Source organism: Osmerus eperlanus, chromosome 1 (genome assembly GCF_963692335.1).
Source record: "Osmerus eperlanus chromosome 1, fOsmEpe2.1, whole genome shotgun sequence".
NCBI classification, from domain to species: Eukaryota; Metazoa; Chordata; class Actinopteri; order Osmeriformes; family Osmeridae; genus Osmerus; species Osmerus eperlanus.
The window spans coordinates 25,895,330-25,907,829 of NC_085018.1; the positions used below are offsets into that span (position 1 = coordinate 25,895,330).

Consider the following 12,500-nt stretch of genomic DNA (forward strand, 5'->3'; position numbering starts at 1 on the left):
ACAGGCAGTTGAAGTAAGGAGGCGTGTGCCGTCTGCATGAGCCGCTGACAGATCGAGGGGTGTTTGATTCGCCTGCAGTGGGCAGCGACACTGCGGGTAAGCTCCGGGGTCTTGAGTCGATGGGTGAGTGTTGAACGCAGGCGGGGATGAAGAGGAAGGCAAAGTGAACGCGGCTGTGGAGCTACTCACCCAGCATCTGGCTGAAGAGGAGCTGCTCCAGGTCACCCAGGACCGTCACCACCAGCTCGGGGTCCACCTTCAGGAAGGCCTCCCCCGGGCCGCGGGCCCCAGACCCAGCCTCACCCGCCACCCCAGCCCCAGGCTTCTTCCCGGCCTTGGCCTTGCAGGACAGGATCTCGTCGTCGGAGCGGCCGTCGTCAGAGGCCATGCTGAGGGGCTTGACCTCGGCGTAGGGTGCCCTCGGGATGCGGCTCTGCCTGCCCAGCCCAGCGGGGGGGGCCAGAGGGCTAAAGGGCTTGGGCTTGCCCTGGAAGAGGGAGTGCTCCGACTTGGAGAGGTTACGGGAGAGTGGGGCTCCGCCCCCCACCCCGCCCCCCACCCCGCCCCCCCGGTCTTGGTCTTGCCCGTCTTGAGCTGCGCCGTTCCGGGCTTGGCCATGTCGTCGCACCAGGTGTGCTCGTACAGGTGCATTTTCTTCTCCGTGTCGGTGAGCACGGCCAGGTTGGTGAGGGAGCGCTGTTTGCGGAGGTTGGAGGAGACGGGCAGGCGTCCGGCCTCAGTGCTGCCGGCACGGTACACCCTGAGCTCCCCCCGCGGGGCGCCCGCAGACACGCCGGGCTTGGGCTTCTTGGTCGCCATGCCGACCGTCTTGGTGCCGCCGTCGGATCGCTCCATCGCCGGAACCTCAGTCTCTCTCTCTCTTTCTCGCTATCTCTCTCTGCCGTTCAGCAGGTCGCCCCTGACAACGCCTCCGGCTCGCGGCCGGGGAGAAAACGCATCGACGAGGAGATCAGATCTGCCGTCCTCTCTCGCTCCGCACCGTCGCAGCCCAAGGAGAGGAGGGAGAACTATTTAAAAATGCTGCATGAATCCTTAATGCCTTTTGGGAGAGAGACTCATTTTCATTCTCTTGTTCCGTTTCCCCCTCTCTCTCTCTCTCTCTCTCTCTCTCTCTCTCTCTCTCTCTCTCTCTGCTTGCAGGCTGCGGCTGCTGCAGCTGTTGCAGTGCTGGCCAACGCTCTCTCCTCCTTTCCCGTTCTCTTCCTGTCCTCCCTCTCTCTCTCCGTTCTCCTCTCCTCTCTTCAGCCTCTTGCTGCTCTGCCGCCCAGCAGCGGAATGACAGCAGCAGCCGACGCAAAAACAACCCCTCCCCCTCCTCCTCCATCTCTCTCTCTCCCCCCCTCTCCCTGCCCATTTGAAGGTGCTTTACTGTGCTTGGGTGTGAGGTGTAAGGGGGCGATGGTAAATTATAATGCTGCCGTTTAAAAACACACTTGCACGCACGCACACTTACACACACAAACCCAAACACACGGTTCTCCATTTTCACACGCTCTCTTGGTACTTCTTTGTTCCACTCTCTCCCTCTCCCTCTCCCTCTCACTCTCTCACTCTCTCTCTCTCTCTCTCACTCTCTCTCTCTCTCTCTCTCTCTCTCTTTCTCTCTCTCTTTCCTCTCGCCCTATCTCCCTTTCTCCCTCTCTCCATCCCAGCAACTCTGGGTCAGATATGTTCATTACAATCACAATTATTGATGATTAGCTTCATTTGTGCTGTCTAAACGGAGGGAGGAGATGCACATGTGATGTTTCAAACAGCAGACACCAGAGAGGGGTCCACGTTCAGTCAGAAGCAATAAAACAGCAACTGGGAAGCCCAGATTAGCATTTGATCCTGTCTGAGCTCCTTTAATAAACATAATGTCCAACATTTTAAACCTCGTAAATCAAATGCTACAATATGGCATGGGTCACATGCATGTCACTGAAATAGGCTAGTCTAATGCCATCTTAAAAATATGACATTTAACAAGTTTTAATGGCTCATCAACATCCAAATACTGATTTCCTGTTCTGTACACGTGTGGAAAGACCACGTGCTTGTATGTGAACATGTAAATCCACTTTTACACCACCCAGAAATTAAAATACCCTAAAAAGAACCAGACCGGGCAGTACTCCGACGCTAACCCTCTGTTTAAAAACCCAAAGTACATCATCCAAACGGATGAGATGACATCATCCTCAGACTCGTCTGCCAGTTTGAAAAAGGAGAAACACCCAAAGAACAAGCTTCAGGAAAGAGCCACTGCCCTCAAATATATATAAATACATATGTGTATATTTATATATCTACACATATATACACATATCTAGCAGCAAGGCAGTCACTTCCAGTCTCCAAGTGTCCTTTGTTGGAATGACAGGATAAAACATGTTATTTTGAGACAGTCCCTCCCAGTGGCTGATTGCATGATATCCCACAGAGCCATCTCTCAGGAGTATTATGGGATGCTCCAGAGCACTCGCGCAGGCTGGGAGGCACCATGGAAACGCCACTCTGTGGCTTTTTACCTGCATAAGAGCTGCTGCAGCGTAGCAGCCAGGAGGAACACACACAATAGAGATGGAAAAGACTACAATACCCATAATGCTACAGGACTGGGTCTGTGGATTCTTTTGTTGGAATTTTTTGTTTATTTTTCCTTCTTTTTGTCTTCCTTCTTTCTTTCTTCTCTGTTACAATCCTTCCTTCCTTCGTACTTAATGAAACGCTGGGTTTTATAGATGAAACCTTCACCAGAGCACAGCGGGAGTGCTCAGTAACTGTCTGCTCGAGGTGCTTAAGAACCAGATGATGTTTTGGAGTGGATGTCTCCAGAACAGGCTGGAATAGACAGCCTTTTTCAGAAGAACCGACCAGCTCAGTGGAGTATATGACCCAGAGCTGTCGACGTGATTGACCAGTTTCTCACTATGCCTGGAGGGGCTATTGTTGTTCATACGGGTTCTGCCCCTCTCTGACCTGTCTCTCTTATTCCATCTTCTCTCTTTAGTCTCCTCTAGTCTCTCTCCCTCTCTCCTCCCTCTCTCCTCCCTCTCTCCTCCCTCTCTACCTCCCTCTCTCCTCCCTCTCTCCTCCCTCTCTCCTCCCTCTCTACCTCCGTGGTAGTCCCCCTGGGGGGCTGGTGTGTCACTGGGGGGCTGGTGTGTCACTGGGTCACCTGATGCATCTCAGTGGAAACAAAGTGAAGTCTTGTTCTCCTCCGCCACATGTCGGCCTGCATGCTGAGTTCGGATCAGCGATGACCTCACTCTAAATCTGCTCAGGGAGGAAAGCTTCCTGTTGACTGAATACATGGCCCTAAATCACTGAACTATCTATAAAAAAAAAGAAGCTAGTCTTTATGTAATGTTGTTCTGCCTCCGAGCAGCAGTGTTGCTCAACTCACCAGGTTGGGAAATCATGGCTGCTGCTTTCTTCTACTCTGTGGACTCACTGGACAGAAAGAAATCACTGCTAGAACTACCCCCCCCTCTCCTGATCTTTGACTTTCTGCAGTACTTTCTACATGCTCTACTTGTCCATGGTGATAGAAGAGTCTGGTAAATGAAGAACATGTAAAGTGTGCTGCTGCAGCCCATGAGGGAGGTGACGGGCCCTCCCTGGCCTTCCTCTGGAGAGAGGGGGGGAGGAGAGGGGAGGGGAGGGGAGGGGAGGGGAGGGGAGGAGAGGAGAGGAGAGGAGAGGAGAGGGGAGGGGAGGGGAGGGGAGGAGAGGAGAGGAGAGGAGAGGAGAGGGGAGGGCATCATGCCTGTGGCTTCACAAACATCTGGACACCATTCTGGGCAGGCCCCTGTGTGTGTGTGTGTGTGTGTGTGTGTGTGTGTGTGTGTGTGCGTGTGTGTGTGCGTGTGTGTGTGTGTGTGCGTGTGTGTGTGTGCGTGTGTGTGTGTGTGTGTGTGTGTGTGTGTGTGTGCGTGTGTGTGTGCGTGTGTGTGTGTGTGTGCGTGTGTGTGTGTGCGTGTGTGTGTGTGCATGTGTGTGTGTGTGTGTGTGTGTGTAGACAGAGAGCAGGAGTGTGGGGACATGTACAAAGCTGTGAACAGTAAATTGCCCACGACAGAGTGTGTAATCATTGTGCTCAGCTGCTGAGGCAGAACCATGGTGATGACATCCACCAAGCTAAGATACACCCCAACTCTGGAACACAACACAGACTGTGTATGTGTCTGTGTGTGTGTGTCTCTCTGTGTGTGTGTGTCGCACAGCTGTACGTTCTCTCGCATGTGTGCAACGTGAAAGTCAAGCAATCACTAATATCTCTCCATGAATACAGAGTCCTGTGAGCATGCAGTCGTTGTGCCAGGAGGAATGTGAAGCCCGGAGCCTCAGGATATTATAAACCTGAATGTGTCCTTTCCCCCAACCGTCTGCATGTGCTGGGGATTACTGTGTTCCTGCTGGGACACAGCAGCTGCTGGGCCAGGGAGAAACTCACCACCAGAGAAAACCATCTTGAGTTTAGAAAAAGCTGAACTCTGCAGCTCTGGTGCCAGACAGCCCATCACGGAGGCTGCTCATGAGAACAGATCTGTCCAGCTGGAGAGATCACAGCATCACAACTTTCTGGAGTTTAACAGACCCCCCAGCCAGTCAGCCAGCCAGCCAGCTAGTCAGCCAGATAGTCAGCCAGCCAGCCAGCCAGCTAGTCAGCTAGTCAGCCAGTCAGCCAGCTAGTCAGCCAGATAGTCAGCCAGTCAGCCAGCCAGCTAGTCAGCCAGACAGCCAGCTAGCCAGCCAGCTAGTCAGCCAAACAGACAGACAGTAACAGACCCCCCAGTCAGCCAGCCAGTCAGTCAGCCAGTCAGCCAGCCAGAGACAGTAACAGGCCCTGCAGCCCCTGTCTGTCCTGGGAGGGAATGAGAGCGGAACAGAAGTGAGATGAAAGCTGATCCTTCCATTAAACACCATCCCTCCATCCCTCTCATCAGTCCATCCTCCATTCCCCCTCCATCCCTCTCATCAGTCCATCCTCCATTCCCCCTCCATCCCTCTCATCAGTCCATCCTCCATTCCCCCTCCATCTGTCTACATCAGGGAACTCACCATCTCTTCACCTCCTGTGTCCCAGAGGACAAGGGACCCTCACTGTGGTCAAGGTCATTCACCATCATGTTATTCTTGGGTGAGTGTTGTGAAACGGCAGCAGTTTTAGAATCAGAATCAAGTAAGTGTACACAAACAAGAAATTTACCATGGTGGGAATTTTGTGTACAAATCTTCTGACCATTGACATTATGCGTGCTACAGCAGTGTGTCAACGGTCAGAAAATAAGATATGTGGTCCCCCTCCACCCTCCCCAAGAGAAAACTGATTGGTCTACTTAGCACAAAAAGAAACCAATCAGGGTGCTCTCTCTCTCTCTCTTATTCTGAAAATAAATCAATTTCCGGGATATTGTGTATAAATTGCGCTCATCAGGCAGCTTCCATCAGCATGCAGTAGAGTCTCAGAGCGTGCTGGGATGTCAGAACAGAGGTCTGTTCTCTCGGATCATCACCTCTGGCTCTCTCCACACGCTGTCACCCCAGTCTGCAGCTCCCTTATCATCCTCCTCATCTTCATCAGTGTCTCAGAGCGGCCTGGCTTCATGTGGTGTGTTTCGAAGTGACCGTCTGGGTCCCGACCCGTTTTGTGGCGACAACATTGTTTTCTGGGAACAAAGGCACACTGAGAACAGGTGCTACTCATGGTTGTCAGGGAGCAGAGAGACTCGAAACCATCAGAAAACAGATGGAGGGACGAGTGAGGAGGAGTTTCACCTTAGTACTCAGACAGCTTTTGGTGCAGTCGCAGCATAAATCTAATCATAAGAACACCGAAAACTAAACCATGTAGGTCACAGCTGTGTGTGTGGCTGGAACAAGTGCTGACTGCCAACCAAAAATATTCAAAAAATACAATCATCTTTTGATTCAAAGTTTCCTAACCCTGGCGTACAGGATGTCAAAAGCAGTCTCTAGCAGTAGATAAATCAACACATTTATTTAATTGTCTGGGATTTACAAAACGAACCTGCATCTAGCAGAAAGCTATTGCCAAAAGGAAATTGAGACTTTACTTAAACTTTAAGCTACCTCAAACTTGAAACTTGACCTGAACATGCCTACCCCCAAAAAAGACTTGTGAACATCTCGGGTGAGACTAGACTGCCAAGACAAGTTTCCCCTTGTGTGCAGTTAAGTAACAGTAAAACAGCAGCATGTAGCTAACGTCCTGCTAACAACATGGTTGCTAACTGCACTATTGCTAACTATTTCGTTGCTACAGGCGGGACAGATCCTGATGGATGAAACAGGTGGTGTGTAATGAAGCTTTTGTTGTAACTTGGCTACAACTGTGTGGAGATCCCTGACAGGGGCTGAACTGAATCCAAGGATAACATCAGCATGTACAGAATATTGTAGTGTAAGATTAGAGAAACTGCCCTGCTAGCAAAACACGAAACAACGTTCTCACCACGAATGTGAGTAGTACGTTTGTTTAGTGTGCTGAGGTTTAGTTCGCTGACTAGTTCATCAAAGCAAGGTTATAAATTCAGAGTTTATAAGGTATCAAGCTGGTCCAAAGCACAACACAGTGATCAACATGAACATTTAACCTCAAGGTTGAAGATTGTTTAGCGTGTCCACGATTTCGTTCACTTATTTGTCCGTTGTCTAAACAAGTTTCTAGCTTCAGAATTTTTATCAAGCAGGTTGGAAAACATCTGTCACGGTTCATTCAACGATAATGGCCCTCAAGGTCAAAGCTCAGTGGGGTATTTCGGTACGGTGGCCTTGCTGGGTCAGAACAGGACCAGAGACTCACCCAGCTCATCACAGCACACCTCCATGGAGTCAGACGAGCCGTCACTCAGATCATCCAGCGAACCGTCCAGGTCCTCCTGAACCTGCAGTCTGCAGGAAACACACACGCACACATCACCCTGCAGTCTGCAGGAAACACACACATCACCCTGCAGGAAACACACACACACGTCACCCTGCAGTCTGCAGGAAACACACACACACATCACCCTGCAGTCTGCAGGAAACACACATCACCCTGCAGAAAACACACACACACACATCACCCTGCAGGAAACACACACACATCACCCTGCAGGAAACACACACACATCACCCTGCAGGAAACACACACACATCACCCTGCAGGAAACACACACACATCACCCTGCAGGAAACACACACACATCACCATGCAGTCTGCAGGAAACACACACATCACCCTGCAGGAAACACACACACATCACCATGCAGTCTGCAGGAAACACACACATCACCCTGCAGGAAACACACACACATCACCCTGCAGGAAACACACACACACATCGCCCTGCAGTCTGCAGGAAACACACACACACATCATCACATTTACATTTAGTCATTTAGCAGACGCTCTTATCCAGAGCGACTTACAGTAAGTACAGGGACATTCCCCCCGAGGCAAGTAGGGTGAAGTGCCTTGCCCAAGGACACAACGTCAATTTTGAACGACCGGGAATCGAACCAGCAACCTTCTGATTACTAGCCCAATTCCCTAACCGCTCAGCCGCCTGACTCACACTACATCACAAAGCACACAGTATGCCTGATTTATGAAGTATATACCGGAGAATATCTACCTAGCTACCTGTCATCTATCTAGCAACCAGTGATCAGATAATGAAACATATTTTGGTGATACAAAATACATCAAATTCTATAGTTTAGAGAGGTGAAACACTGCCCTCACCTGCACCTGAAGGGAGCCACAGCGGCCATATTTATCCTGGCTGGCTCGCTTCCTCTGCGCTGCATGTTGAGGCCCTTCCTGTAGGGACAAGGCCCCGGGGTGGAGGCCAGGCCTGGGCCTCGATTAGAGAGCTGCCCTGGCTCCCACCCCCTCTGGTCCAGCAGGGGCAGGGACGACAGTGGGCCACAGGAGAACACGTTCCCGTTTCCAGCTGTGTTTTGCTGCGGTCGGGTCTTCTTCCCCTGTCCTGTCTGGCTGCTGGACTGGACGAGCCGTTCCTCCGTGTTGTCGTGGCGATGCCCTCCGAAGGCCCAGTTCCTGTTGCCGTTTCTCCGTGCGTGCAGTTCCTGCAAGGCCTTGTGGGCCAGGGCACTGGGGCCTTGGAGGTCGAGGGTCTCCCGGGAGCTCGGAGCTTCCTTCCTGGGCGCCTGCGGGCTGCTGTAGGCCGAACGCACGCCGCTCACTCTCTCCCGGCCGCCCTGGGGTCTAGGGGCGGGGCTGGCAGGAGAGACTCCGCCCCTCGCCTGCTGGAGGAAGTGACTTTTGAAGGTTGTTCCTCTCTGGAGGCTGTTGGCGGGGTAGGAGGAGGAGGAGGAGCGTGTCTTGGTGGTGGACTGATGCCTGGGCTCCATCCTGGCTGTCATGCTGCGAGGCAGGGGCAGGCTGGAGCTGAGGGCTGGGCCAGGCTGGGCCTGGGACACGTCCTTGATGTTCACACTCATGATCCTCAGTACTCACAGGGGCTGTGTCTGGGGGCGGGAAACAGACAAAGAGCACAGGAACGTTCAAAACACATCCTGTACGTTTATTTAGTTTGCGGATGCTTTATATGACGACCGCGAGATGAACTTTACTCATTCGTTTTACCCTTACTGTAATACCTTTCTCGAACCATCAATTCAATACAAAGATGTATTCTGTATTCAGTATTCAGAACCTGTCATGCCTAGTTTTTTTTTATCTTTCAACTGTAGCCCTTAATATTCTTGTCCTTTCAGTATCTTTTTCTTTTGAACAGTAAAACATGTTAATATCCATGCTGAAGGGCGCTCAAGGCAAAAATCCAGAAAAAAAGACAGATTCCACCGTGACAACAGGTGTACACACCACCCTGTCGCCCCCCAGGTAGGATGTACAGTCTTCTTAGTGGGGGCTACCGCCTACAGACCTACTGCCTGTCCTCCAGTCCTGCAGAGGGGGCTACCATCCATGTGAGGATAACAGCTTGAGAATAATGGATCCGTCAATGCTGTGAAATTTGACAATGCTATGCTATTCTACGCTGTTTTGTCATGCTATGCTTCATGCTATGCCATACTATATTGTTATGATGTTATATAATGCTATATGCTAGGCTGCCCTATGTCATGATGTGTTTTGCTAGGCAGATCTGAAATGGTCTGCTTTGTTATTTACATTTACATTTAGTCATTTAGCAGACGCTCTTATCCAGAGCGATTTACAGTAAGTACAGGGACATTCTCCCCGAGGCAAGTAGGGTGAAGTGCCTTGCCCAAGGACACAACGTTATGTTATGTTACAGTCGTCTCTACCAGTGTCTGGGAGGAAAGAGGGGATCATGATGAAACACATGGCAACAACTACTAATGGACCATCTGGATAGGGTTGTCTGGCTAATTATAATTAGCTACATTGCACCATGATAATCAAAGAAATCAAGCACATACAACCAAGTCTCCTGACTCAGCGCTTCTCCCCTCGGCAGGGCGGGCTATCCCTGAGGATGGTTCTACCCTCCAGAGAGATGCATGCTGGGAAGGCTGATGGCAGAGATGTTGGCTCAGGTCCGGGCTGGAGGGCGTGTAGAGGATGCCAGCACGGTCTGGTCTGGCACCCCTAGACAGCCTGACCCTGCCTGTGTGGTCTGCTGACAGGCTGTTTACAGTGTGTTTACAACAGGACTACAGGCTGCTTGCAGGCTGTTAAAGAGACCTTACAGGCTGTTTACAGTGTGTTTACAACAGGACTACAGGCTGCTTGCAGGCTGTTAAAGAGACCTTACAGGCTGTTTACAGTGTGTTTACAACAGGACTACAGGCTGCTTGCAGGCTGTTAAAGAGACCTTACAGACTGTTTACAGGTTTCTAACAGGGTGCTTACAGGCTGCATACGGGTTGTTTGCATGTCAGTTACATGTTGTTGTACAGGTTTTTTACAGGCTGTTTACAAACTGCTTTCTGGCTTATTATAAGCTTCCAATCTTTTCATTTCATCTTGTAAGCAGCTGTTCATCTCAAACACTGTAGGCTCTTTCCTCAGTAGTATATGCACATTTGTAAAGATGTGAAACTGAACTAACTATGAAAAGGGAATTGTGTAAAGGTGAGGCACTGCTAGTAACTCAAGTGAAGGTCAGTTGTACATGCAGGTAACTCGCGTTGAGCAACTTTGATCTCCATTGTACATCTCCTGAATGTCCTTGTAACTGTAACGACTTGCGGTGTGAAATACTTTAAGCTAGCGCTGAACACATGGAGAGATGGCTCTTCTCTCTCTGTCTCTTTGTCTCTCTTTTTTTTCTCTCCCTCTCTCTCTCCTGCTCTCCCTCTCTGTCTCTCTCTCCCTCTCTGTCTCTCTCTCCCTCTCTGTCTCTCTCTCCCTCTCTGTCTCTCGCTCCCTCTCTGTCTCTCTCTCTCTCCCTCTCTGTCTCTCACTTTCTCTCTGTCTCTCTCTCCCTCTCTGTCTCTCACTCCCTCTCTGTCTCTCTCTCCCTCTCTGTCTCTCTCTGTCTCTCGCTCCCTCTCTGTCTCTCGCTCCCTCTCTGTCTCTCTCTCCCTCTCTGTCTCTCTCCCTCTCTGTCTCTCGCTCTCTCTCTGTCTCTCTCTCCCTCTCTGTCTCTCGCTCTCTCTCTGTCTCTCTCTCCCTCTCTGTCTCTCTCTCCCTCTCTGTCTCTCTCTCCCTCTCTGTCTCTCGCTCCCTCTCTGTCTCTCTCTCCCTCTCTGTCTCTCTCTCCCTCTCTGTCTCTCTCTCCCTCTCTGTCTCTCTCTACCTCTCTGTCTCTCTCTCCCTCTCTGTCTCTCTCTACCTCTCTGTCTCTCTCTCCCTCTCTGTCTCTCGCTCCCTCTCTGTCTCTCGCTCCCTCTCTGTCTCTCTCTCCCTCTCTGTCTCTCTCTACCTCTCTGTCTCTCTCTCCCTCTCTGTCTCTCGCTCCCTCTCTGTCTCTCGCTCCCTCTCTGTCTCTCTCTCCCTCTCTGTCTCTCTCTACCTCTCTGTCTCTCTCTCCCTCTCTGTCTCTCGCTCCCTCTCTGTCTCTCTCTCCCTCTCTGTCTCTCTCTACCTCTCTGTCTCTCTCTCCCTCTCTGTCTCTCTCTCCCTCTCTGTCTCTCTCTCCCTCTCTGTCTCTCTCTCCCTCTCTGTCTCTCTCTCCCTCTCTGTCTCTCTCTCCCTCTCTGTCTCTCGCTCCCTCTCTCTGTTTGACATTCAGTGTGCAGTGACAAGTACTCCAGGCAATGTATGAAGGAAAATATTAATTTAACGGTTTGGAAGCAGCTATCTCCAGATGAAGAACTACTACATGTTCAAAAGTTTCCATCCTTTCATGGGTCAGTTGTATAATAACAGAACAGAATACAACATATTGTGGCATGAAATACAGAACACAAACTCTAAAATGCATCCCAGTTTTCTTACCGGATTTGAAACCTGCTGTACCCAGAGGCTGACAGCTCCTACGCTGTGCATGTCAGTAGAGTCCATCTCTGCTGCTGACGAACCCTCAGCATGCAGCTGCAGCCTCACACTCCAGACCCTCGTCCTCCGCACAGGAGGGGCGGGGCTGGGGCTGCTGGACCAGACTGACCAGCCAATCAGAGAGCTGAGAGGAGACGGAGACTGAATCTTTGTCTCTTCCTTTCTCTCTCCCCCCTCCTTTCGCTCTCTGCCTTGATCTTCTTTCTTAACACTTAAATGCACACGCAGATACACATGCAAACACACACATACTGTACACAGCGTACACACACACACCGTGACTCACTGTCTCATGTTTCTATCCTGTGTGATGCTCTGCCATGCTGTCCCCTTAGGGTTCTCTGGCGGACAACAGCTCACAGAAGAGCTGGCTGCCACCAGACTTTCCAGCCTCCCTGAGTCTGATCTCCACACACACCAGGAGCTGTTACCTCTCCTGGATCTCTCCATCCCCGAGCACCTGTAAACACCCTCACCTTCCCCCGCAGGTGAACACCAGCAGGCAGGACGCTCAGACAGACAGAGGAGCTGGGGTGGAAGTGTTGCAGCTGATCACGTTAGTGTATGTATGTACCAGCCCTGGGCCGTCTGTTATATTTAGAGCCAGAGTTCCAGATTCTCTCCTCTCCTCCTGCTCTCCTCCCCTCCTCTCCTTCTCCCCTCCGCCCTTCCTCTCCTCCTGCCCTCCTCCCCTCCTCCCTTCTCCCTGTCTCCCCTCTCCTCTCTCCTGCCTGTCTCCCCTCCCTCCTCTGTCTCTTGTCATGTCAGATCAGAGCTTGTCAGACAGAAGCAGATACACATTAAGCTTTGGGTGATCTCACACACACACACGCAGACACACACACAAACATGCTATACCACGTACATGCATGCATACCCAAACGATCGCATAACACATTCACATCTGCACAAAAACACACACACACACACAGAGAGCAAGGCGACAGACAGAAAGACATGGTTCGTCTTACATAAGGCTCAGGGCCCCAGTGAGAAGAAACAGTCTGAAAGGAACCAAGCTGCTGTT

At 51.1% G+C, this 12,500-nt stretch overlaps 2 protein-coding genes across 2 annotated transcripts in view; one reads left to right on the plus strand and one right to left on the minus strand.

Annotated features, from left to right (window-relative positions):
- LOC134029397 (neuron navigator 1-like) overlaps positions 1-8,505 on the minus strand; it is a 57,570-nt gene extending 49,065 nt beyond the window's left edge. The window contains 4 exon segments of the mRNA XM_062473496.1: positions 190-544; positions 547-929; positions 6,836-6,924; positions 7,763-8,505. Coding sequence (XP_062329480.1) covers positions 190-544; positions 547-929; positions 6,836-6,924; positions 7,763-8,484 — 1,549 coding nt within the window. The 5' untranslated portion in view covers positions 8,485-8,505.
- The window catches only part of tnni1b (troponin I type 1b (skeletal, slow)), a 106,301-nt gene that overhangs the window by 72,786 nt on the left and 21,015 nt on the right, over positions 1-12,500 (plus strand). The gene's annotated exons all lie outside the window — the stretch shown is intronic.